General features: G+C 32.0%; 2 protein-coding genes across 3 annotated transcripts; both read right to left on the bottom strand.

Moving 5' to 3' along the window:
* Positions 1-2,229: 2,229 nt before the first annotated feature.
* Positions 2,230-3,063, bottom strand: LOC108916268 (tigger transposable element-derived protein 4-like). Its single transcript, XM_018722478.1, has 2 exons — positions 2,698-3,063; positions 2,230-2,592 (listed from the first exon to the last, which is right to left on the bottom strand). The coding sequence occupies exons 1-2, from the start codon at positions 3,061-3,063 to the stop codon at positions 2,230-2,232; spliced, it is 729 nt and encodes a 242-aa protein (XP_018577994.1).
* Positions 3,064-4,198: 1,135 nt separating this feature from the next.
* LOC108916272 (calcium homeostasis endoplasmic reticulum protein) lies at positions 4,199-26,413 on the bottom strand. 2 transcript variants are annotated; one of them, XM_018722483.1, is made up of 9 exons: positions 26,309-26,413; positions 26,087-26,257; positions 25,626-26,025; positions 21,001-21,072; positions 19,925-20,930; positions 13,540-13,673; positions 13,025-13,423; positions 5,955-6,229; positions 4,199-4,559 (listed from the first exon to the last, which is right to left on the bottom strand). In XM_018722483.1, exons 1-9 carry the CDS (start codon positions 26,331-26,333, stop codon positions 4,552-4,554), a joined length of 2,490 nt encoding a protein of 829 aa, XP_018577999.1. In that variant the 5' UTR covers positions 26,334-26,413; the 3' UTR covers positions 4,199-4,551. The 2 variants fall into 2 exon arrangements, with proteins under 2 accessions (XP_018577999.1, XP_018577998.1); XM_018722482.1 differs by having other exon boundaries at positions 4,199-6,229.
* Between the last annotated feature and the right edge of the window lie 103 nt (positions 26,414-26,516).

The raw sequence follows: 26,516 nt of genomic DNA, 5'->3' as shown, positions 1-26,516 counted from the left end.
TCAAAAGAGGCGCTGTTGCAATGTGCGTTGGAGGGAAGTAGAGTAGTATCAGTGTTGCCAGTTGGGAGGACATTATACCTTTTAGGGAATTTTTTCACATAAAAGGGGTAAAAGTTTTTTTTGTGTTGAACAGAGGACATTTTATCATCCCAATGATTAACATTATCCACACTCTCGCACGGCTTTACGTAAATGTTGGTATAAGGTATAATTGAATAAAAAAAGTTTTTAAATTTTAGCGCTAAATATTTAGGTTTTTAAATTTTAGCGAGAAATATTATTAGGATGTAACTTGTAACACTGGTTGCATAGACTGGAATTATGATATTAGATATTTTATTTTTTTATGTAATGGGAAATTGCAACATTAATATTATCAGAATAATATGCAAAAAATAACATTATAATTTTTTAAGGGGTATTTTTCTCCAAAAGAGGACTTTTTTTAAATCCGTTGGGGGCAACATTAAAGTTACCAATTGCCTTACTTTAGCTACCACAAAACATATAATACATAGCTACCTTGGAGTTATCGTTATCCATCTATTTATAACAGCCGTTTTACATATACGAGTATTTTTATTTCTTCACATTTCATGTTCATGTCAAGGCCATCTCAATTTTTCAGAAATAAAAATTACTTTTTCGTTCATTTTCCAAAATACAAAAAATCAACTTCAAAATTTTGTTATTTAACGGTTTATACAAGGTTTCTTAAGTATAGGTAAAAAATCCAGGGGTGTATATTCTGTGACAAAAAAATAAAAGTAAGCTAGATAATTTAACCAAATTTGGTGTGCATATTTAGTATATGAGAGTAGGTATAAAACAATAATATATTGATATTGATTCAAATTTGGTGTGGTGTTAACATTTACATGTGCAAATTTTACTCTAAAATTTACAAATTTTTATAGGTCAGTGGCGTAGGAATGGGTAGTAGAGCGGGATTTTTTTACCCCAACTTCTACTTCAATGACCTAATAATCATTTAGGATTCATTTTTAGATTCCGTGGACAATTCTACATAAAAAAAGTATATTTGTTGAAAATCGGTATAGTGTATCGTTTTACCGAAAATCTCTACTTCGGTAAAACGACAAATAAATTTTAAATAAAATCTCGTGTATTATTTATTGCATTCGTAATGTGGTGAATTCCTTCTCTGAGCTCATTTTTTTGCATTGCAGTGCAGTGGACAGCATGTCAATGCCACCTTCTCTAAAATTTCATTTGTGGCATTCTGAAGCAATTACACGTATCCTTGCTCATTCAATGGTCCGTTTGTTTCAGATATAATTCCTTTAAAAAATTACACCTACATATTAATTTTAAATTTGCGCTGTGCCTCCATTACAGTCCATACACAATGATTGCCATGAATAAATAACTAAGCAATAATAGACTTATCTGTCATCAGGAACCGTCATTTTATTCTTACGATTTGAAATATTAGTTAGTGTTTGTAAAAAAATGAATGAATATTCAAGATTTTCTTATCATTCAACTGACATTTTCGGTAAAACGATACCCTATACGGATTTTCAACAAGTATACCTTTTTTATGTAAAATTGTCCACGGAATCTAAAAATGAATCCCAAATGATTATTAAAAAATTCCACTTTACTACCCATTCCTACGCCACTAACAAAAATTTGTAAAATTTACAGTAAATTATGCACATGTAAATGTTAACACCACACCAAATTTGAATCAATTTGTTAAAAGCATAGCAAAGATTTCATAAATAATATGATTTTAAAATCCAACAATATGGCCCCGTACAGTGAAAACGGTGATACCCATGCTTTATAAGACAATTCTGAATTATTTATTGAGTTCCATTTGTAGTTAAAGTTTGATTCACTTGAACTGAAACACCCTGTATATGTCGACCAACCAACTTATATCACTATCATCCCATTTAGAAAGAAAATAAATGATAAAAATCCTTAATATTAATTTTACATATATCTATGAACGTCTTTTCACGAAATTTGCAACCCCAATCGAGGGGTAGAAGACATAAACTTTTTTCTCTATCTTAAAAAGAAAATAATAAAGTGGACAATAAATACAGTGTAAACTCTTTTTAACGAATTTTAAGGGACCGGAGATTTTTTTCGTTATAGAGTTTTTGTTATATGGAGGGAAGAAGGAAAAATAACCAAATTTCATCAATTACAATAATTTCCAATTTTATTATGTACTTTCAATAAGTAATTAAATTATTCCAAACACATATATTCTGTTAACTTTGCCTGACGTTTTTTGCTATGCCAATATTTGTTTTGTATTTTCTTAAGTATTTTATGCATGTCTTGGGATGTGGTGGAATCATTTTCATGAAACAATAAGAATTTTTCGATGAGTTTGGCAGCATCAAGTGCTTGTTGAACAGTTGGTGATGGTTCAGAATCGTCCACTGGATCACCTTCATTATCTTCATTTGGTTCCTCTTTACTTTTTGACACTGAATCAATAATGTCTTCATCAGTGAGTGAAGCGGTTGTGGCCAGGTCCTGATCTATATTTTTGTATGTTTGTAAATCTTCGCAGTAATGATTCGGTTGTATGCTGAACTGTTTAATCTAATCACTCAATGGTAGATTGTCCTCACTACCAAGCTGCTCTGTTTCCACTGTCTGACTGTTTACAAAGTTCCGAGTGACGAAAAGAATGCTGTATGCTGTTACCTCTTTCCAGGCTTTCGATATGAAATTTACTGCGTGTAGTATATTAATCGAGGTCTTGCCGTCAGTTTCGATCAGTTCCATCAACAATTTCCTTCTACAGTGACCCTTTAGACTTTTAATCACACTCTGATCCATCGGCTGCAAGATACTGATTGTATTTGCTGGGAAAAATGCTAACTCTATGGTTCGAAGATTGGTTATAAAAGGGTGAGCAGAGCAATTATTGTCTACCAGAAGTAAGATTTTCCATCCCTTTAATTCAGCATCCCATTTTCTAACTTCTTCAAAGAACTGCGATGTCATCCAAGCTGACTTGTTTGCTTTATATGTGACTGGAAATTGTTTTATGTTCTTGTCTTCCAACATTACTTTTCTTTTCTCCTTTGTTTATCGCACGTATCAAGCAAACTTTTTCGTTAACACATAACGCTTTACTTTTACTGGCCATCTTGACAGTTTTAAAGTAAGTTTACGACTGAAAATACACAATAGGTGCCTAGTGCGTTTAGTAATCCAGTGCAAAATTTCCTAGAAACAATGTAATCCAAGAGTAATGGCACACGAGGCAATCAGCAATAACAAAAGCAAGGCAGTTGTTTACGACCTCAGGGTCTTTCTTAGAAATTTCGGCTCCTCAAAGATTTAGTCGGAACCTTTTGTAAGCTGATTATAAAAACAATTACACTATTAATACTTCTGTAAATATTTGCTGGCGTCTAAATATGAACATATTTCTTCATAATATAGAATGGCTGTTGCACTATAAAGAGTGTATTAATGTATGGGTTTTGACGTAAACCAACCAAATTGACCTAATTTCTATGTTATAGGAAGTTTTTCATTATAAAGAACGATGTTATGAAGAGTTTACACTGTAGCTCTTTTACAGTGCAATGTACAAAGTCCTTCACAATAAATTACCTACAGAAATTTTTAAAATTCAAGTAGTTTTTTAATTTCTAAAAGCCATATTTGTTGTGGCTAAATTGATCAAATGAACAATATTCTGAAATAATTATATTGGACACATTGATCATAGAACTACATATCTATTTTGTGAGAATATTTTTTACTGCGGTAAAATAAACCATTAAAATTAACAATCTTTTTATTTTCTATTCCAAAATTTATTTTACATTCCCATAAGTGAGTGAATCATGTCGGTATTTAAGAAATTCAAATAGTTAGATAATTTGTCAGTCGTCTTACCTATCGCCTTCCGGTGAGAACTAATAGAACTAGTCTATATCTGGTGATTCTTCTGATGAATGATTTTAGCTTTTTATTAGATATTGTGGGCGTAATTCAATGTAGGAGTTGTTTTCCACAACATCATTAGTTACAAAAACTTACTTTCTACATACTCATCATTATGTATGGCAGTATCAGCACCTGTTCAAAATCTTTTAGTGAGAAGCAAGAAATACAGAATTCTATATTATATATCTAATAATTTATTTTACAAAAAAATTGAAATTTTTTACATCTATATGTATAAATATTTACAATATTTTTCCCATTCTCAGCATACAGGAGAGGAGGAAAGATCAAACATTCTTAATAAAATTAGGAAAATTATAAAATAACTTATTTGAACATAGAATATCCATAAATACGATGTACAATTCATATTTAAAATATTTTTATGCTTAATTAAAAAAGAAGCCAGTTTAATCAAAACCTTTTCCTAGAAAAACAAAAAGATTGATAAAAAATATCGTGTTTTTGAATCAATCAGTTTTTTTAAGTATGGAAACTTCTTTAAGCAATTAAACATTGTCGTTATAACACAGGTAGGCACCTTCCAATTTGCATTTCGTTGCAGGATTGAAGTTTTTCCTATAGATGACGATTTTAATGACCTTTTGAAAACATAAGCGTAGAATTATTATTGCTGCTATTCATACTATTATAAAAATTATTAAATGATTCAAGTATTATTACTATCACTACATACAGAATTTATGTCAAAATCTCCTTACTTTAAAAAATGTTGATAGTTTTACTGTATTAAAATTTTTATTTACTATTTAACTTCTTTTTATTAGTGCTACCTTTGACAATGGAATATAGGTATTTGTTGTTTAGAGAGAATGCCTAATTTTGATTAGAATAATTTTCCAGATTTTATTTTCCAGTTACATTCCAAATAAGTTTAATAACAACTACATTTTATATAAATCTTAAAACTCTATTACTGTTCAGTATATAAAACTTCCTATTATTTTAGCAACAGGTTTTCCAGTTCAATGTAAGTTATTAAATTAAAACAAAAATTTCTATTGCCAAACTATTAAAAATTGAATTGAAATATAATATATAATAGCTTTTTTGCTTTTTGCCAATTAGTTTCAAATTAAAGATAACAATTAAAGGTATAAAAATGTGGATATAGTGATACACTGTATTTGCAATGTAAATTAAATACATTGATTTTTTTATTGTTGTATACACATCCATATCTCTGTGATACTGATGAAAGATCAGATTAAAAAACAACAATAGTCAACAAATGTGATCCAAATAATAAAATTAGATTTATAAATATGACTGTTATATACAATGTTTGAAAAATAGTTTACAATTTGTAATACAACAGAGCGGTGGTCATATTTTAACAAATGATATGATTTTCTAGCTCACGTAGAGAAATTCTGTGGCGAAAAAATTTCGAACAATGAAATAAATTAAAGTAGGGATTGCCAACCCTGAGATCTTGAAAACGGTTACATATATTTGAACAAAATATATTTTTTTCATAATCAATTGATAGATACAATATGTGGGTTTTTTATTTTTTAAAATATATATTTTTTAGTATTAAATTTTAATTTGATACTAATATTCTATTTTCAAACTTTCATAAGCTGTAACTTTAAGAAAAATGGAAGTTTTATGAAATACAGGAAACATTTTATTCTATCATAATTATGAAATAAAATTGCACATGCAACCCCTATTTTATATTTGGTCACTTTCATTCGAATTATTTTCATCATGAAAGTTCACTATATGGGCCTAAAATCTTCCTTTAAAAAATCGGACTGGGTCTCAGGCTGCATTATCAAAATACAATAATTTTAATTTTCACCAATACACATCATTTTTTTCTCATCTCAGATTTGAAACAATTGTTTAGTAGGAAAATAAAATCCGTTATTTTACGATAGGTACATAATAAGCTACTAAAAAATTGACCTGCGATGAAAATATTGCTTCATTTTTCAACTTAAGAACTTAATAATCAATCAACTTACTCTCGGCAGCCCTTTCTTCTGCTCTCGCTTTCATTCTGGTTATAAATGCTGCACCTTTATTTTTTCTGAAGTTCTCGTAAGGATCGTTTAGATTACAACCCACTCCCTTAAACTGATCTTGTCTATCCCGAACATCACCACCTGAAATCGGAGCGTCTATACCTTGTTCGTTGGCCCCCAAGCCACTCCCACCCCACCCCATTTTTCGCAGCATCTGGTGACCTTTGTTGGATGGATCCAGTTCTTGAGGAGTATTTTGTACAAAATTAAGGTTACTAAAATAATAAAAATATATTGAAAAATAATATTATATCAGTGAGTAACTTGATGATGATATTTTACGTTATCCGAAAAGTTTGTGTTATATACTTTTAATCTGGATATCTCAATAGTTGTACACTATTACTAAATATGTGTAGGTACACTCCTAAATAAATGCCTGCAGATTAATGAATTTCATAAATTTTCAGATGCATTAAGCAAAGTATTCCAACCAAAAAATTTTTCCAAAGGTTATTAGAAATATTTACTGAAATTTTTGTATCATTTATAGCAATTACCATCCTAAATATTGAAAGCATATTTATTTATAATCTATCAATAGTTTCAAAGTAATCTTATTAAACAATATCGAAAGTAATATAATCGAATAATTCCATTTCATAATATACAGGGTGTTTCTAAAATATGGCGCCGAACTAAAGGAGGTAGGAAATGTAATTTTTAGCAGAGCTTCATATATAGTAGATCCGATAGGCTTAGTACAGAAATTACAGTGATAAAAATGCATTGCAAAAAACATTATACTAAATCACTATAAAATGGCTGATCATATCCAAATCAAATTTAGTACCAGTCTTTAGATTATCAATTGCAATAATCTCTTCTAGAGAAGATTTTTCTTCAGTTGATATTTATATACAAAAACTACTGTTTCAAAAAATTGCCAATAAAACTTTTATGTTTGGTATAAAAATGGAAAATACCAAAGACTGCATTCAAATTTTACAGCCAAATCGTACCAATTCATATAATAATGTTAGTAGGAAAGTTTATGATGCAATACTTCAATACCATATTTGGGCCTTCTGAAGTTTGGGAAAGAACAAATTTTCAGTAACAATGTATTAATAATTTTTTGTCTTTTTTTATATTAACTGGTATGATGTATCAGCACAGTTTATTGCCATCAAACAAAAATACCTTTTTATCTCTTAAGATGTGGTTTAAAAAAAACTAATAACTTTACTGAAAACGCGGCGGATAATTACTTCGTAAAAAAAATCTTTCAATTACCTCCTGCATCTCCACCACTGCGAATTCGGAATAGATTATACCAACATGAGTTTATTGCACTCAATTTTAAAGTTACATATTTTTAACGTGTTTTTGGCGTCTTTGTGCACCTTTATCAACTTGTACTTTTTAATAAGCAGTTTTAGACCAACGTACATAGGAAATTTTTGCTTAAAATACTATTTCCTATGTCCTATTTAATTGGCATCAAGTTTTAGACACATACTGCTTATTGTTCTGAAATAATATTATTTACAAATGTTAATAGGTTCCAAAGAAAGTTACGAAATAATCCAAACTAGTGATTTTCCAATAGAATTTTGTTTGTAATTTTAACTAAAGTAAAGCTTAATCCAGATCAACATTATTTTTTTTGGCCCGCAAACATACAAACATGTATAAAATCTCTATAAAAGCTACATGAGATCTTAAAACATTTATATAAACGCATCTATTTTTTTTCCATCTACGATGGAAAACAAATATGTTAAACACACACATTTGCTCACAAACAACTGGTGTGCACATATGTGTGCAATTGCAATTCTAAATTTTGTATATTATATGGGCATAAATGGACCCATTTTTTTAGGGTTGCCAACATCATTTTGACTTGAAAATTTTGGGTTCACGATCGTGTTTATGCTTCAAATTTTAAATAAAATTATTCCAGTTCACTAAAAAGTATATTATATTCAGACAAAAAATTAGTATTTCAAAGCAATATCAGGGCATATTTATTCATTTAAAAGCTACAGAACAAAAAATATTTAAAACAGGAAAAATATTTTTCAATAAATTGGTTAATTTTTAAGTGTATGTATGTAGATTATGTTTTGCAATAAATCAGTTTTAGTTGTTCTGTTTATAGCATTGAAATTTTTTAAATGAATTTTTTATATTTATAATTATTTCATTAAAGTTTGTTTTTACACCTGACATTTCGTGCCTCTTATCACGTAGGGACGTATAATCCAAGAAATGCATATACACATATGCCTCAACGTGATAATAGGGACGATTTGTTTGGAGTATGTGAGTATTGCGTGTAGATCTGGACTAAGCATGACAAGTTGTATTAACAAAATAATTATGACTAAATTATCGTTACAGATTTATAACAGTGTGGGACTTGCTCAAGGAGAAACAACTCAACTGAAGTTTATAAGTTGTCCAACTACAATTATTTGTCTCTTGGTAATCTGCATCCTCACAATTGTTCTGTTCACAACATTACACCTCATTTTGGAAAAGTTCACAATAAATCTTCATGATTGATGTTTCTTAATTAACGTAGAACCATTTGTACATACTACATACACTTTCACTGGACACTTCATACTATTGGCAACTTCAAAATTATATTTTTCTTGAAGTAACATTAGGACATCTTTTACTAAGAAACACTAATTCACAGAATTGTCACTATAAGCATATTTTGCAATGAAAATCTGTCAATAACCAGTTCATTATTAAAACTCGTACTGTTTGTTAAAATATTTCCTGTACACACTAACTTTTCGGACAACCCAACACATATATTCATCGAATAAAATACATGTATCAAAGTAATAAGATTACTACACAGCAATGTATCAATTTGAATGAAAATTGTTATAGTTTGCTTGGCTTTATATTTTTTAAGTAATTAAAGAAAACTTGTTATTGCTCATTATATTAAATATCTAATTAAATTATATATGGAAAACAGTACCTACACGAGATGCTACATACAAGGACTAAAAAACTTTTGAAGAAACTTAAGAAATTCTGTTGCAAATTAGCTACCTAACTTTTTTCACTATAAATTGTCATATAAATACACCACATTTATTGACGTGTATCTTCAAATAGTTTAGTAATTTCCTAAAAAAAATGTTTTTAAAAAATATTTTTCAAATTTGGCAGATAACATTTTCTATTTACATATACATATAGAACAGGGAATAAAAGTGTCTTAAGTGTTTCCTCTGTGCTTCTCTAGTTTTCGTACTAAAAATAAGTGAATCCCTTTCTACAATGTATTAAAAAGTGTAGATTTCTGTTAAATTTGCATCATTTGCAAATTGTATGTTGTTGTGTATTATGATAAATTTATGTGCAGCACATAAAAACAATTGCCAGCGGTCAGATGTATACCCATTACATTTGAACAATTAATTTTCAACTTCCTGTGGGTATTTCTGATAGTTCTGTGAACACAGCTATTATTTGAGCTATACATCCCGGCGTAAGGACACATTATTATACGAGGATGAATTCAATATAAATGAAACTTTCACTGTGAAGCCGAGCAGAATTATTCTAGGCTGGAGCGGCTTTGAGGAAATGTAAAGAGGCTGTATGCCTCACCGAGTAAGTAGAAAACTGTCCAACAAACGTCCAATAAACGAAAAAGATGTTCATTCGTTCGTATGTCAAATTCCTGATGAAGGAGGGGGTTCGGAGAGCAGAAATTGTGCTGACATAATGTAATCAGTTTGGGGAATCCACTTTTTTATATCAACTTTTCTTTTGATATAAAACTCATCGAAAAAAGGGAGTTAAAAACAAGAGCATGATCGCTCCTAAGGACGAGTATGACTGATGACTACATTCTTGCAGTTTGTAACCTTTCAGAGATCAACTTATGATCTCCAAAATGTACCAGAGATGAGCTTGAGTACAGCATAATCTATGCTCATTGAATTCCGCACCTTTCCAGGGAGGAATAAAAACAATCCTGGAGCTTTTGGAGCGTTATACAAGTGAGGAAGACCAAGTGTCATTAGGAATGACGTGTTGCACAACAGAAGGATGAACATCTTTCTCACTTACCTTATTGAACACTATTTACTTGGTGAGGGGCTGGAGTTAGATATGGCTTCCCTAAATTCTTATTAACATCCTCTCAAGGCTGTCCCACCCTAGTTCAACTCCGCTTAGCTCTAGATAGTATATATCATTTTACAATCACCTTCACTTCCTCCATTTTTATTCATTTTTTTTTTTTTTGAAAAATGATATACAGGGGTAAGCATAAGTCAGGCAACGCTCTCCAAAAATCGGCATAAGTCCGGCAACGCTCATAAGTCTGGCAACGCTGTCGAAAAATATTAAAACGAAGCATGTTCGTGCTTCAGACAGTTGTGTCTGTGTCATGAATATGATAACACGTGCTCGTCGAGTAGACGCGTTTTCAGAATGAAAATTAATGCTCTTAATGCAAATTGGTTGCCTGACTTATGCCGACCCCTGTATTAAGACACACAAGAACCTTGTGTCAGTTAAAAATTCTGCACAGACCATTAACAACCTTTTTTCCTATGATGTCCACTGTCAAACACATTTTTATACAAAGTGTTACAAATAAGTAAGTCAAGTCTACATTTTTGGGAGGAAATAATGAAACATGATAATTTCCAATTATAAAAATAGACATATCTGTTTCAAGATGTCCACAAGAGTTTTTATTTACAACTGTCTTGTTTTAAGATATTCAGTTAAAGCTTTACATAGACTATAACTCCATGCCGACATATTTTTTATGTAATTTTAATAAAAACAAGAAGTGGATCTTATTTGTGGAAGAGCAAAACAGGCGGTGACTATGAGATGCCTTCATTATAGCCATCCTTCTCTATCACATGGATTTCTATGGCTTACTTTATTGCTCTCACTTAACTTCGGATAGACCATCGGTACTTTCCTACCCTGTATACTGCAACTTCTTTGAACGTGACCCTAACTCTCTCGTTTTTTAATTTCTAAATTTCTCTTAAGCAAAGAACTAAGTTTCACAAATGTAACGTGGTACAATTCGAATAAGTTTCAAATTGTAGAGGACTAAAATCACATTTTCCAACATATTTCTCTCTTATTAATAGAGCCTAAATCTATATTCATGGAAGTATTGAAAGACAAATCAAACATTTAGTTTTTAATATCAATTTATTTTTTAGTACCCAATATTGTATTATGTACATGTACAGGTGCATAGTGTTAAAATGCATGAGAAAAGTGAGTTAGGGACAGCATTGGTTGTTGTTGGTTCGTTGTTGTTGATGGGGTGCCAAGGAAAAAACAAGAGGAGTACAAAAAAGGCACTGACAGTCATGGAGTCTATTGTGTTTCTGTTATTGGATGTTTGCCGTATCCAAGATTTCTGGTATAGACTAGTATCGTTGGCGATCTTCCTTTGAGGTGTATTTCCATGCAGCAAAGTATCATTGGAAGTTGACAGGCAACTATGGAATTACTTCCATTTCAACTCAATTCTTATCTGATATATTGTAGGAAACAACTACTATATAGACTGCATGCTCAATCTATTGGCAATTTATCCATATATGCTCCTCTAGAACATCCGAGCTTCTTACTTTTACCAATAACTAATGGAGTAAGGTCCTTCATTATTGATTGTAAGTTAGCTTTCCGGTTATTACAATTTTGAAGCTTACATAGGCAGATTCACCACATCATTTGAAAGAAAATTTATGCCTGACAAAATTTTTTCAACCTACCATTATCAGCTTTGAAGTCGTTAGCTGCAAATTTTGAGCTGCTTAATATGAGTTTCTTTGAGTACAGTTTTAGTTGTGATATTCTCGTCTTGTGTCTCACAAAACCTATTAGAACTGTTTCATCAACAGCCAAAAAAACCAATCTTTGGGAATTTTCTTTTTTGCTTCCATTCTTCTCGAAGTTTTTTAAATGAACTTTTTTCCAATTAATAATTAACTTACGTTTTCTTGGACAATTAAATTATGTTTTTCAATAATCGGAATAACGTTCAATTTATCTTGATTAGATAAACACTTTCTTTTTCCAGAATCCATGTTGACCTATAAAAGGTTGATACTAACAGAGGCAAAATATGTATTTAACTACACACCCACCATCTAATTTTTAGCACAGCTAATTTTGCATAAATTAAAATTTATTATATGTACATTTGGTAATTCCAAACAGATCATAAGTATATACACTAACTCGGTACAATCTTGTCTGCCTGCAATTAACAGGTAGTTTTACTTAATATTCTCGTGTCTGTTATTAAGAAATGGTAATAGTAAGAAAGCCTCACTGTACACTCCCATGAAAGCAAAATTGTCTTATATTTAGAAGTATCCGCTATTCAGAGGAGCCCCTAAATAGAGGTTTTATTGTACATCATTTTTTTTTAATGTCAATCTCTATAAATATAAACCATATAAACCATATAAACAAAAAAATATCTCGACATATTCAAAGAAGTTGTGATATCTCATAAATCAAGAACTAAATCAAAATCTAAATCAAAATTTTATAAGAGAGATTATTTAAAGAAATAAAAGCTTGATAAAAAAAACATCTTTGAATAACTGGAAAAAGATGGGGGTAAATGGTTACTACATCTACCTTTCTTCAATTCATGTGATGAGATACAAGTCTGTGTAAAATTCCAACTGAATATCTCAAAAAAAACAACCGAGCCATTAATAAAAATCTGTTTTTAAATTTTAACTTTCGCATCCTCTACCTTGAAAAAGAAACATGCCTAAATGAAGAAATGAAATAAGAAAAGTCCTATTTTTATCGCACCAAGAACCTGTGGTTAATGGCTTGACCTACTGTCTTTTAATACCCTGTATAAAAATAAATTTTTAATATTCGTACTACACTTTCTCTAGAAGCAAATGTGGAATTTACCTGTAACTTCTAGAAATATAAATAATGGTTAAAACGTTATAAAATTATTTCAGATATCAACAGTAACGTAATATTATTCTAATAAGGCATAAAATAGTACTTACGAAAAATTAATAGGGGGCGGCGACAGAGACCTTCTTACGGGGGATCGAGATCTAGAACGGGATGGACTCCTCCGTCTCCGACTTTCTCTGCCATCTCTTGGCTCTCTAGTATTTCGATGCCTCCTTCTGGGACTTCTGGATCTGCTTCTCGAACGTGATCTCGACCTAGATCGGCTCCGGGACCTTTTACTACTTCTGTGCGATGTCAATGGGGGTGTAGGCGATTTACTACGGTACCTCCTCTTTGGCGGCGAAGGTTCTTTTTCGGGTTGCAAATTTATTGGGCTCGGACTCCTAGACTGCTGTCTCAGTCCTGCCGCTATTAAATCCTCTTTCTCTCTTTTGGCATTATTCTTTGCCTTGTAGTACTCATATAAACCTAGTTTTTCCCACCCTTCGCTGTTATTACATAGCGCAACAATTCATAATATAATTTAAATACGTCAGGCAATAAACAAGAGGCAACAACAGTAAATGTATGTATACAAGACTGAGTTAAGAATAACCTATTTTACCTGTCTCGGGGCCTGTCATGGCTCGGAAGGGAATAGAATGCATCTACAGCAGCCAAAAGTCGGTCACTAGGTGGAGCTGGTGGAGGCAACCTAATATCTTTAGGATCTAACGGTTTATATGTTGTTTCTTCCAACTAGAATAAGTGTGTCAAAAAACTATTACGAGTTCCACAGCTTTCTAATGATATATATATATTTAGTTTTCAAAATACTTAATCTCTAAATATTCAGAAAAAAATGTAAAGAAGTTACACAAATATAGGTATGTTTTAAGAATATAGTAGATGTATATCAATTCATTTTCCTTCTAAAAAAGAACTAAATTGATATGAAAAGTATGAAATAAATATTAAATTCATATAATTGATAATGTAATTTGGATATTATCTCCATTATATCCAAAAATTTTATACACTCGTACAAATCACAAAATTATCTTAAAATTGCGAAATAATAAGATTTTCAGCTTGGCCAAACGTAACAGAAATTTCTAATATTAATCTGTAAAATAATCAATTTGTTCTCACAATGAAATTAGACTGGAGCAATGCTATCCCAATCGAAAATAAGGTCAATTTGACAATTTATCTATTTTAACATAGAGCTGTTTTGCACGACACAATTTTAATATAAAAAAATAATGTTATAACAATTATTAAAAATATTATTTACAAATACTGTAGAGTTTCATAATAAGAATATCCCAGGCAACACAATCTGAAAATTATGAAAGTTTATGAAACCAAACTTAAGGGTGGTAATATGTCGTAATATGTGGTCGGTTATTAAAAGCGGAGTTCTCATAGTCAAACTCTACTGTATTTATACATAAATATTCAAATATATTATTACGTAAAACTTTTACAATATTACTTAATCCAAAATTTGTTAACAAAAATTACTTATACTTTTATCACTGTCCATGCTTACATACAGGGATGGCCAGAAGTACGGAATAAAATTCATCTTTTGAATGAGTAATTTTTTTTTAAAATGCCGAAACATGTGAACTGATTTTGATTTTTCCCATCTTTTGGTTATATAATAATTAATTTTTCTTCAACCCCCTAACCCCCAGCTACCTCTACTTTTTTTTTTCAAATGGAAACATAAGGCATTAGGGGGCTCGTTGAAAAGCTTATAAAAAACCGAATCCAGCCATACCAAATAAACAAGTTTTATTTTTTCAATAGCAAGGTTTTTAGAGTTGTATAAAACACCTACTTAAAATACACCTAAATAAAATTTAATTATCTTCAGTGTTAACCTCCATGAATTTGCACAGAATAAAATAAAGAATTTGAAACTGTACCTATCACTGCTAAAGCAAAAAAATATATTTTTTATGTTGCGTTTTTTTGAAACCACTTACTTGCCAGACTTTCTGGTTAATTTTTCGTTTTAGTTGTAAATTGGAATTTGAAACGTTACTATTGTGTCAAAATCAAGTTATTTACTGAATTGCAATGGTATCGTCGGAAAGGCAACGCATCGAAATCTTGATATTGCTTGGATGTGGAGACAAAATAAGAAGTCGGGCTGAAGTGAGCGATTTATTTAATGCGAAATATCCCGAATACCAAATCTCGCAAGGGACAGTTAGTAAAATATTTCACAAATTTGAGGAACACGGTACAGTACAGACTTTGCCCAAATCTGGACGGGCACGTGCTTTGAATGAAGAAAAGAAATTAGACATTGCATTAGAACTTGTTGAAAATCCTTATACGTTAACAGGCACAACTATCGCTTTTGGTCCCAGGAAAATCCACACTGGACATGCGAATCGCATAAGCAGCATCCACAGAAAGTTAATGTATGGGCAGGTATCATCAACAACAGAATCTTGGGCCCATTCTTTTTTGAAGAAAATCTTACTCCCGCACGCTACGTGTATTTCCTAACATTTGACCTGATACCTGCTCCAGCTGTGATTTTCCCTCATGAAATTGATCCAGATATACCGAATGAAAGAATTTGGATTCAACAAGATGGCACTCCCCCACATTTTGGTATTGAAGTTCGAAGATACTTAAATGAAATGTTTCCAAATCGCTGGATTGGTAGACGGGGTACAGTTGAATGGCCGCCAAGATCCTCCGACTTAACACCCCTGGATTATTTTCTTTGGGGATATTTGAAAGAAAGAGTCTACCAGGACAGACTGGATAATATTGAGAATTTAAAGAACATGATTAGGGCGGAGATGCATGATTTACCAGCTGAAGTCATTCAGAATGCTGTGGACAGCTTTTACTATCGTCTTGGAGAATGCCAAATAGTGAATGGAGGACATTTTCAGCATTTGCGACATTGAGTTTATTTTTGTAAATTATCTAGTTGTTTCATTATTATATAACCGAAAGATGGGAAAAAATCAAAATCAGTTAACGTGTTTCGGCGTTTTAAACAAAATTAACTCATTCAAAAGATATGAATTTTATTCCTTACTTCTGGCCATCCCTGTATAGGGTGTTTTATTTAAATAGCCAACATCTCCAATTTTTATCCTAAGTTGTCTGATTGATGTCAAATTTGACATCCAGGTTCTCATTGTCATTTTTTCAAATATGAAAGATCACTTTATGAAATGGAACACTGTGTATTTTTTAGATTATTTAACTAGAATAGTTTCTTACAATTACAGTAATATAATGTTTGATGAGTCTATCACTAATAGTAAGATATGAGGAAGTGTGGTGTAATGTGTTAGAAAGTTATTATTATTTGCTAGGCAACTGAATCAAATACATTGCGCTTAATTGTGGCAACGTCTCTCTTAGTATTAGAGGTGGACCTATCAAATCTTATGTCACCGTAATAGAGATGGTGCTGCTAGTATTTGAAAAGTGATATTTTTCATAAATATAACCTTTCACAACAATACTGTTAAACTGTCGTGAATGCCAATCATTTGAATAGAACAGCTTTTGGAATTTTACAACAATGGAAAAAATTGAGTATCAGCGGTAATAAAATACTTATATTTGAAAAAGAAAACAAATTATGAAATTAAAACGGAAATTAGCAAAGTTTATGGGAACACTGCACCTTTGCTATCAACCTTAAATTATTAGACAGCTAAATTCAAATGTGACCATCCAGGTCGTTCAAATGAGGTTATCACTTCAGAAAGAATTGAAAAAATCCACAATATCGTGCTAAACGATCAGAAAGTGAAAGTGATGAGATTGGTGAGACTGTGGGCATTTCAACTGAACGGGTGCAGAATATTTTAACAACTCATTTGGATATGAAAAAGCTTTTCACAAGATGGGTTCCATGATTGTTCACAATTGACAACACACGCGTGTCAACTTCAGAAGAATGTTTGGCGATGTTAAAATGCAACTGGAATGATTTTTGGCATCGGTTCATAACTTCTGATGAAACATGAATTCATCACAGCACAACAGGAGCTCGATTCTTGACGATGAGAGAATAGAATGCTCCCTGGGGAACGTTCCCTCATTTCGCTCTACTACTGTTCTATCAGAAAATTCATACTGTATTCTCGACACAAAGGGATCGAGCCATGAAAGTGAGGAACGAGGAACAATGTTGTCAAATGTACCGACCAATTAGAAAGCAGTAAATAGGGGGTAGAATAAAAACTAGTGATGAGCTAGTCATGAAATAAATGCTACTTTATTTAGAGTTATTGTTATTTGTCTGGCAGTGTCAGGTGCAGTCTAAAAAGGAAAGAAAATGGCAATTAATAAAAAACCGAAGCTAAATCCAGTAAGTTCTAAACAAAAAGAACTTCTAATAGAATATATTGCGGGTAAAGTACAAATGTATACTAGAAAGTTAACACTCAGCTACACTAGAGAGAAAATGAGGGCTAACTGGGAAGAACTTACAAATATTTTAATACTTATTAGGCAGATCCATTTTATTTTATTATTATTTTATTCGTGTATTGTACAACCCTTCAAGTAAACACAAATTATATGAATGTTTCCTCAAATTTCACCACAAAACAGTAACTAGAGATATTACGACAGATTGCAAATTGTGAAACATGTCAAAAAATATAGGGTTAGGTTTAATGATCCCTGCCTGTTCCCTCGAAAATATCAGTAGAAGAAATAGGGAACAATTCTTCTATCATTATTCAATAGAACACCATTCAAGAATACCGATTAATGAGTTTTAGTAGAGACACGCCGAAAGAAAAATGTCTGCATTTGGTGAAGAAAAAAAATCTCTGCCATCAAGACAATGCACACGTACACACTTGCGTCATCGCCATGGCAAAATTTCATGAGTTAGGATATGAATTGCTCCCACTCCACCATATTCGCGCCAGATTTAGCACCATGCGATTATTACCTATTTCCAAATCGAAACAAAATTTGACTAATGATGAGGTCATTGCTGAAACGAACATTTATTTTGAAGGGTTGGAGCAATCATATTTTTTAGAGGAGATACAAACGATAGAAAAACGTTGGAATAAGTGTATTGAACTGAAAGGTGATTACAATGAAAAATTCCGCTTCCGCTACTAAATTTCCTAAAAGAATCTTTAAATTCTTTATTAAAAAAGACATCTTATAGAAAATGTTTTCATTACCTTCATCCTGTTCTAATGAAGAACATAATGTCGTGGATAGAGCGTAAGCGGCGAAAAGAAAAATGACCAGTCTTGTTTTGAATTAAACTCTGAGGATAATGAAAGCATATGTATTCACCTATATTATGAAAACTGTCAAAGCAAATATATAACTATAATTAGAATAAAAAGGGAAGATTCCAAAAACCGATTTTGATCTTTACCATTTTTCATTAGATAGAAAGGCAAAAAAGGTAATGTAGTGACCACGTACATGAACTATGGAAGAATACACATTTCGTCTTATTTCACTGAATTATTAACATATGAATCCATTTATCGTTGAGTTTTATTGCTTACCAAGTGACATATGTGTGATAAATGTTGTAATCTTTCATTAAATAGATCATGTTTTATTCTTGAATATGAAATTTGACATTAATCAAACTACCTGTATAAAAGTTATAGTTACAGTGTGCCATTTAAGAAAAAAGCACCCTCTAAAATTCAAAAGTTAAAGTCTGATAAAACCCCTCTGAAATTCGTAATTAGTATGATGGGTACTGAAATAGATTTTTGTATTGTGCTCCCGCATAGTAGGTAACACAAGCAATTCTAACATAAAAATAACCAAATTCGATGGGATTAAGGGGGCTAGTTTTATCTGAAACTCAAAAACAAATTAACTTGATTTTTTCTTCTATGGCACTATGTATTACTAGAAAAATACTTTAAGAAAATGTTTGTCATTTCTTGATTTCATACTTGGTAACTTAAGAGAGAATAAAACAAATGAAATACTGCCTTTTAACAGGACACTTATCAATTGAAGAACCATCTCAGAATATCAAATTAGTAGGGAATTCAATCCGACAGGTTTGCAAATGGGAAGAAGGGCCCGCATTGCATATTCCTGACAAATACAAAGGTGGTAAACTTTTCTTAAATATTAGACATTTAAGGGAAATATCTGCTTAGAAAACTTCTGCATTTTTTACAAAGAACAAATCTCTTAATGAATAAATAGCACAATAGCCAAGAACTGATCAGACAATGACTCTGGAGAATTGACCTATAGGAAAAAAAATAGCCGAGTTCTAGCCATTCTCTGAAAAATGTTCTGCATCTTTGAAACGGAAACATATAGCAGACTGGGGTTTAGTTTGTGCCATTTTCTTTTTGCCTAATATTGGGATTGGCATGCATGAACTTTTGTAAACATCAGCTTTTTCTATTTCGGATAATTTTTCAAATCAAAACTAAATGCAAGGAGCCCTTCTGTGGCACATCTCCCAGTGTCAGGCGGGCTCTGAGCAAATGGACTGAGACAGAACACAGGAAATACTGGACTTCAACACCAGGACATTGCCATTCTAAGGAGCTCATGGAGTATCCTTCGAAGGAAAGAGCAAGCGATTTACTGAGCTTGAACAAAATCCAACCACTAGGAAGATGATGAAATGTAATAGCTTATGATTTCACTCTAGCCACCAATATAATAATAGTAACAATAAGAGTAGTAGTTACAAAATTCCATTGAATTTGGTCCACTCAATACATAAATTTTGCATAAAAATATTGTCGTGTAAAACCAGAGTAACTCCTTTGAAATAGCAAAAAATTGTTTCTTGTAATAACTACAATGTACATAGTTTTACATTTTTTTTATCATTATTGTGGGAAAATAGAACATACTTTATTCAAGACGTTTTCCGAAACGATAAAATATAAAAAATTTATTTCTCAAAAAAATAAATGTATGAGATAATAGTAGGTGAACCACATAAATTGCATATTTTAACTAATGCAATCTACATGTATGCATACCTTAATTAGTGGTACTATTAATCCTGCGGGCAAGTCGTAGTAGGGAGCAGTGGGCATCAGTTCTTCCAAATATGGTTCCGGTTTGGAGGGAAATCCGGGAGGTGGTTTTGAGAAGTCCGGAAACATACCTGGCGGTGGAAAATATCCCGGTGGAGGTTGGGTGAATGGAATACTTTCGATACCATTCGAGGGCTGACTCAGTTGAGGGGGCTGTTGACTCATATCTGGCGGAGATGTGAAATTCGGAGGCGGATTTAGATTACTTAACTGATGTATATCACTGGGATGCGGTCCAATGTTGTTGCCATGTTGACTAATGTTGTTTGATAACTGATTTACTCCAGGGGATGGTTGATGAGTTGAGTTTGGTTGCTGGTTTATACTAGGTGGTGGGATAGAAGTGTTCATCGGTACGAAGTTGTCGTTGGGATTAGGGGGATTTATATGTTGCATCGGAAAGGGATGTGCATTAGTTTGTGCTGGGGGCGTGGTCACACTTTGACTTAAATTTTGAATAGTCTGTTGCAAACTAGCTTGTATTGTTTCTAAAGGAATGATATTTGTTGCATTAGACACTATTGAGGGTACTTGTGGGGGTTGTTGAGGTGGCGGCTGCTGTTGCTGCTGCTGCTGCTGTTGTTGCTGTTGTTCCAGGTTCTGTTTCTGCTGTTGCAAATCCATTATTTGTTGCATTGCATGGCAAACAAAAGCTTGATGTTGAGCCTGGTAGCCATCAAATGTTATCTTTGTTTGTTGAGCTAAGGCAGCGACTTCTGTGGCATATTTCGCCATTTGGTCAGATTGATATTGCTGATAACTTTGTAGTGGATGCCTCATTTTTTCTAAAGTATCAGCTTTAAGGTAATTGGCTTTTGACTCCCACAGTTTCAATAACTTATCTAATTTCTGTCTCTGATCATCATTGGCTGCAATGCTTGCGTTACAAAACATAGGAACCACCACATGCTCTAAAGCTTCTTTTAATTCATTTGCATTTTTGCGTGCACTAAAAATGGAAAATAAAATGACTTCTTACATTTTTTACTTTTTTTTATAAATGTTTTATTTTAACTTACCTATGATGTAACAGATCATTTACTAAATAAATGACATGTAACTTTTGGGAAAATGTACCAGATTGTAAAACTCTAAAAAAAAATAATCCCATTACTCCGTTACAAAATATAGAACTGTTCTACTTCAAAGAGCAGTAATTAAGTTACTACAGTAGAACCTCGCTAATCCCTCCCCCATGGGAGTATGGTCGGAACGCAAAAAAGGTCGAATTATCAGAGGAACACTTTTATTGACCCGTAAACATCACAATACAGTACAGTACATACATATGTACATACAACTTTAATTTTCAACTGAAAATACTATAATGTCTGAAATATTGTTCTATGTTAAAACAATAACAAAACATGAAAAAAACAATGTGGGTGAAAGTTAACACACAAATGATTTGCTGTAACTGTTTAAAAAATGAGAAATCACATGGTAAAAAAATGTTCTGTTCTTAAGCAGGACGCAAAAGTGTGTAATGTTCTTTTGCGTAGCAGAAGACAACCTTGATTTTGTTGCGATGTTCTGGAAATGCGATGGTCAGACTAAGTGGGGAGTCGGACCATCCAAGGTCGGATTAGTAAGGTTCTACTGTACAAAAAAAATAGTTTTAAAAATGTAATCATGTATTATAGAAATTAAAGGGTTTTATAAGTATAATTAATTGTAAAGGTTGGCAGTGTGTTTCTTGAGCCTCTGGGGATATTATGTCGATATATATACAGGGTGGTCCGAATTTTATGCAGGAAACTTCGAGGACAAATAGATCTCTTTAAAATAATAGGAGTTTGCCTTATAAACATAGGTCTGGAACGGCCTTGTTTTAGAGATACAGGGTGTTGAAGTTGTTAAAAAAAATTGATTTTTTATTTGTATCTCTGGAATCTATTAACCGATCTCAATAAAATTTGGTACATATAATTATGATAGTAGACCTTGTATTCCCTAAAATATGAGCCCTAAAGGTTCAACCAGTGGTGTACAACTGGACAGGGGTCACCCCCCTTTTTATAAAAAAAACCTACGCCATTGTATTTTTTACAAGTTATTGTAACGGATTTATATTCTAATGCACTAACTACGTAAAAAAGGTAACTTGAATTTTTTCCCTCAGATTCACCATTTTCAAGTTATTCATGCCAATACAATCCCCTTGTGGTAGCACTTCAAACCATAATGTTACAAGCATATTTATGTTTATGCTTAAAAGTAAGTGCAATTTGTAAGCACATCAACAAAATTCTTTCCATATCACCTGTGAGGTAGTGTTCCTGGTGTGTTTTATTTTCCCCTGGAGGCCTAATCTTTACAAACAAGAATAATTTATCAAAATAATAATAAAAATACATTTACCAAGCAACAACTAAACAAGAAACAAAATTAACGTTACATATTTACAGCAATTGTTCAAATTGCGAACCACCCATATCCATACATTTCTGACATCTATTAATGGAACTAATTGAAGCTAATAACATGTGGTGTTTTTTTTTTTAATTCATTACACCTGCGTTCTATTCGCTACAGTAGTTGTAGTCTAGTATCTATTGGAATAAACTTTACTTTTCAGATAGGTAACCCCAAACATAGAAATCCAGGGGGTTTAGATCTGGCTGGCCGAGACACTGGACCCTCTCCAACATTATGGTTGACATTGGCATTTGGTCTTCTTCCTATCAATTACCCCATATAAGCCATTCTTGTATTATTCTCCTCAAGGAGCATCATCCATTTGTATCCAGTATTTTGTCGTATATTTAATGGAACATCCTCTAATAATTCAAATAGATGGTTTTCTAGAAAGTTTAGAAATGGCTGGGAATTTAAACGGGCTGGCAAGAAGAAAGGTCCACATACTTTATTGCGAATTATTCCGAGCTATACTTTCACAGAAAATTCGAGTTGAAAAGATTTTGTCCGAATTTCATGAGGATTTTCTTGTGACCAAACATGCAAATTGTGAAAATTCCCTACCCCTCGCCTTGTGAACGCAGCCTCGTCAGTCAACAGTATTTCTAGTAAGAATTCTAAAAACCACTGATAAAAATTCGGGCGTCTCTCTGCAGGTCTCGGAAGTAAATTTTGCACAGGTGGTAAAGCGACAAGTGTAAAGAATTTTGTTGATATGCTTACAAATTGCACTTACTTAAGCATAAACATAAATATTCTTATAATATTATGGTTAGAAGTGTCTACAAGGGGATTGTGTTGGTATGAATAACTTGAGAACGGTGAACTTTAGGGAAAAAATTCAAGTTACCTTTTTTACGTATTTTGTGCAATAGAAAATAAATACATTACAATAGTGTGTAAAAAATACAGTGGTGTAGGTTTTTTTTATAAAAAAGGGGGTGACCCTGTCCAGTTGTACACCACTGGTTGAACCTTTAGAGCTCATATTTTAGAAAATACAAGGCCTACTATCATACATTATCTGTACTAAATTTAATTGAAATCAGTTAATAGATTCCGGAGATATATGCAAAAAATTTTTTTAACAACTTCAACACCCTGTATCTCTAAAACGAGGCCGTTCCAGACCTATGTTTATATGGCAAACACTTACTATTTTAAAGAGATCTATCTACCCCCGAAGTTTCCTGCATAAAATTCGGACCACCCTGTATATACAAGCCCAGGTTCATAATAGTTCGGCCAGGCATAATTTTACAACTAATATATTTAAATAAAAGTACTAACATTCTCAACACTATTTTATTAAAGAAAAATATTGGTAACAAGAATATAATGTTCCTGTTATGGAATGGCCCTCTAGTAGTCCAAACCTCTTGCCAATAGAAACATTGTGGCATAAAATATGGAAATAGTTGCGCAAACATCTAGCCCCTTCAGTTAACGATCTACTCATCAAATTGCAAGGAATTTGGAATAGCACGCTTCCTGAAGAGTGTGCTAAACTGGTAGACACGATGCCTGCCAGAATTAAAGCTGTTATTCTTAATAAAGGTTATGTAATACAATTTTTATGAAATGGCCGCATTGTTCTGAACCATGAATATTTTTTATTATCAAAATAGTCACTGACACATCATTATGTAGTAATATTTAATCGTATTTATTTATGTTAAAAGTTTATACTTTATTTCTGTTACCAATACTTTTCTTTAATAAAATGATTTTGAGAGTGTTATTACTTTTATTTAAATATATTAATAGTAAAATTATACCTGGCCAAACTATTACGAGTCTAGGCTCGTATATATAAGGGCATCATTATTTTATAACATCTATGCCTTCAACATTTATTATCCTACTAAACCGTTATCCATTTGAAATTTTTTTGATATAACATTTGTATAACATTTAATCAGTACAAACGCTAATAAAGGTTACTTTTAATTTCCACGTTTGAACCGATTTATTTCCAGGGCGATGCATTTTAAATTTGTCCTTGAACCAGTCTTGTCGACTGCAGCGGAATTCTGCTATATATAGCAGTTTTTTTTCCAAAGCGACATAGGGGCAACAGAATAAATTCGGTGAAAATTTTGTTGATAAAACAATTCTCAGTAAATTTATTTAAAAATTTTAAAAATAATGGGTTAGGAAGTCAGTAATTTTTGTACATTTTAAATATAATAACTTAATCAGATATAAATAAATCTATATAAAATTATTTACTTTTTATTAGACATTGACAAAATGAAATTTTCTTCTTTAACATTGTTTTCCAACACATTTTTTATACCAAAAACGTATATCATATATAACATTCTTAGAGTTGCTAAAAGTCTATCTACTTTCAATAATTTTATTCCACAACTTAGTTTATTGGATATATTGTGCTGTTGTAGCGTGTAGCGGAATTTTTAGTGCAGTAATAACTTTTCTTAATTTATAGTTGGCAACGTAGCTTAGGATATAATATACATAAGGCATGTTAAGCTGTCAAACAGCTGTGCAGCTTAGATCACTGCAGGTACTGAATAGACCGCTAAATCAGCAGTTGCTCCCTAAGTAATTAATTAGAGTTGATTTAGACTGAAATGGTTGTGATGTAGAACTTAAATTAAAGCAATTTCTGCTGACAAAATAGCTTGAACTGTAGTAGCTATTTGTAAATTAATATTCTTTTCAATTACATTCAAGCAAAGTAATCATGCTGTAATGCATTGCTAAACAAGTTTACCTGGCCGAGTGCAACCATTGGCTTTATAAGAGGCAAGTTCGGTATTAACATCTAGAGGCTCTAGATGTAGCTCTTTGTCTTTTCATCTCCTACAATTAGAAAAGAACAAAACACATCTGGAGCGTCTAGATGTTAATACCGAACTTGCCTAAGCTACACTATCAGATAAATCAAAATAAGGCAAACCTTGCCCACAAATGAAAATCAAGACGTTTGTAGCCTGCTAGGATCCAACGAGCACTGCGTTCAAGGATCTCAAGTCTGACAAATTACACTTTTATTGTTATTTTTATTAGATCTTTTACTTTCATAATATCCCAAAGGCATTAATATCTTAAAAAATACATATTCACAATCACTAATTAAAGCAATCATTGCCCTGTTTCAAAAATGTTTTAGTATCTTTAAAGTTTTAACACTATTTTTCTTTTAAAATTACAAATTAGACTAATATAAGGAATATGGTATTAAACAAATATTACATACTTGTATAATAAACATTCGACAATACAATAAGCTTTTTGTTTTGTTGTTGCATGTTGAAGAAACCATGATTTACCATTGCTTATACTGTCTTTGGTACAGCTATCAATAATTGGTTGCAATATATTATAAATTTCGGGAAGTGCTATACCACAGTTTTCTGCTTCTTTCTGTAAATCAGCAGACTCGCATTTTGCCACAGCCTGTTCTACCTGTGCCTGCTGCTGCTGTAAAAGTACAGTATGTTGTGCTGTTAGGTTTTGTTCACTCTGCTTTATTTGCTCTCTCAGAGCATCCTGCTGCTTCGTTAACTGCTCTATTTCCATATTATTTTGTGTTGGTGGAAGATTATTCCAATTATTACTTTGATCATTTACAATAGTAGACTGTTGTTGTTTAAATACTACAAAAGTTTAAATAAACTGGATCCACTATTATGTACACAGTACGTACACAATACTTACTGGCTTGTTCTGTTGTAACTTTGTACTGATAATAGTTAAAATATTCGCCGCCATACAAAAATTGAAACTTTGGATTGCCTTTCTGTTTATTCTTAGTCATTTGCTCAAATTCTGGCCCATTTCTAGCAACAAATTGTGCTAGTTTGTCAATTATATTTCTTAACTCGATATCTACAAAAATTTAACCTCAATACATTGATATTGATAACATTGAACAGTTACCCTGTGGTGGTTGTGGTAAGTCCATATTTATTTTAAACTAAATGCATTATTTTGGAAACTAAAACAGAAAAATTAAATCACAAGTAGCAAGTATCTTAAACGCCGAACGCGAAGCAACAGAATGAATGAAGTTAGCCGTGTTGGCACCATGGATTATTATAAGTTTTCCGTTTTAAACGTCATTGAAAATTTAGTTTAATTAATTATA

Source organism: Anoplophora glabripennis, unplaced genomic scaffold, assembly GCF_000390285.2.
Source record: "Anoplophora glabripennis isolate ALB-LARVAE unplaced genomic scaffold, Agla_2.0 scaffold1498, whole genome shotgun sequence".
Classification (NCBI taxonomy): Eukaryota; Metazoa; Arthropoda; class Insecta; order Coleoptera; family Cerambycidae; genus Anoplophora; species Anoplophora glabripennis.
Note: the sequence above shows the minus strand (reverse complement) of the source record. Positions and strands in the feature narration are given on the sequence as shown.

Excerpts from the sequence above, each read along its gene's own strand:
- LOC108916268 (XM_018722478.1), bottom strand. The coding sequence starts at position 3,063 with ATGTTGGAAGACAAGAACATAAAACAATTTCCAGTCACATATAAAGCA. Across the intron at positions 2,593-2,697 it reads TATCGAAAGCCTGGAAAGAG|ATTAAACAGTTCAGCATACA; the intron begins GTAACAGCATAC and ends TTGAGTGATTAG.
- LOC108916272 (XM_018722482.1), bottom strand. The coding sequence starts at position 26,333 with ATGGACTTACCACAACCACCACAGG. Across the intron at positions 20,931-21,000 it reads AATGATCTGTTACATCATAG|TGCACGCAAAAATGCAAATG; the intron begins GTAAGTTAAAAT and ends TTCCATTTTTAG. Across the intron at positions 13,674-19,924 it reads TAATAGTACCACTAATTAAG|TTGGAAGAAACAACATATAA; the intron begins GTATGCATACAT and ends CACTTATTCTAG.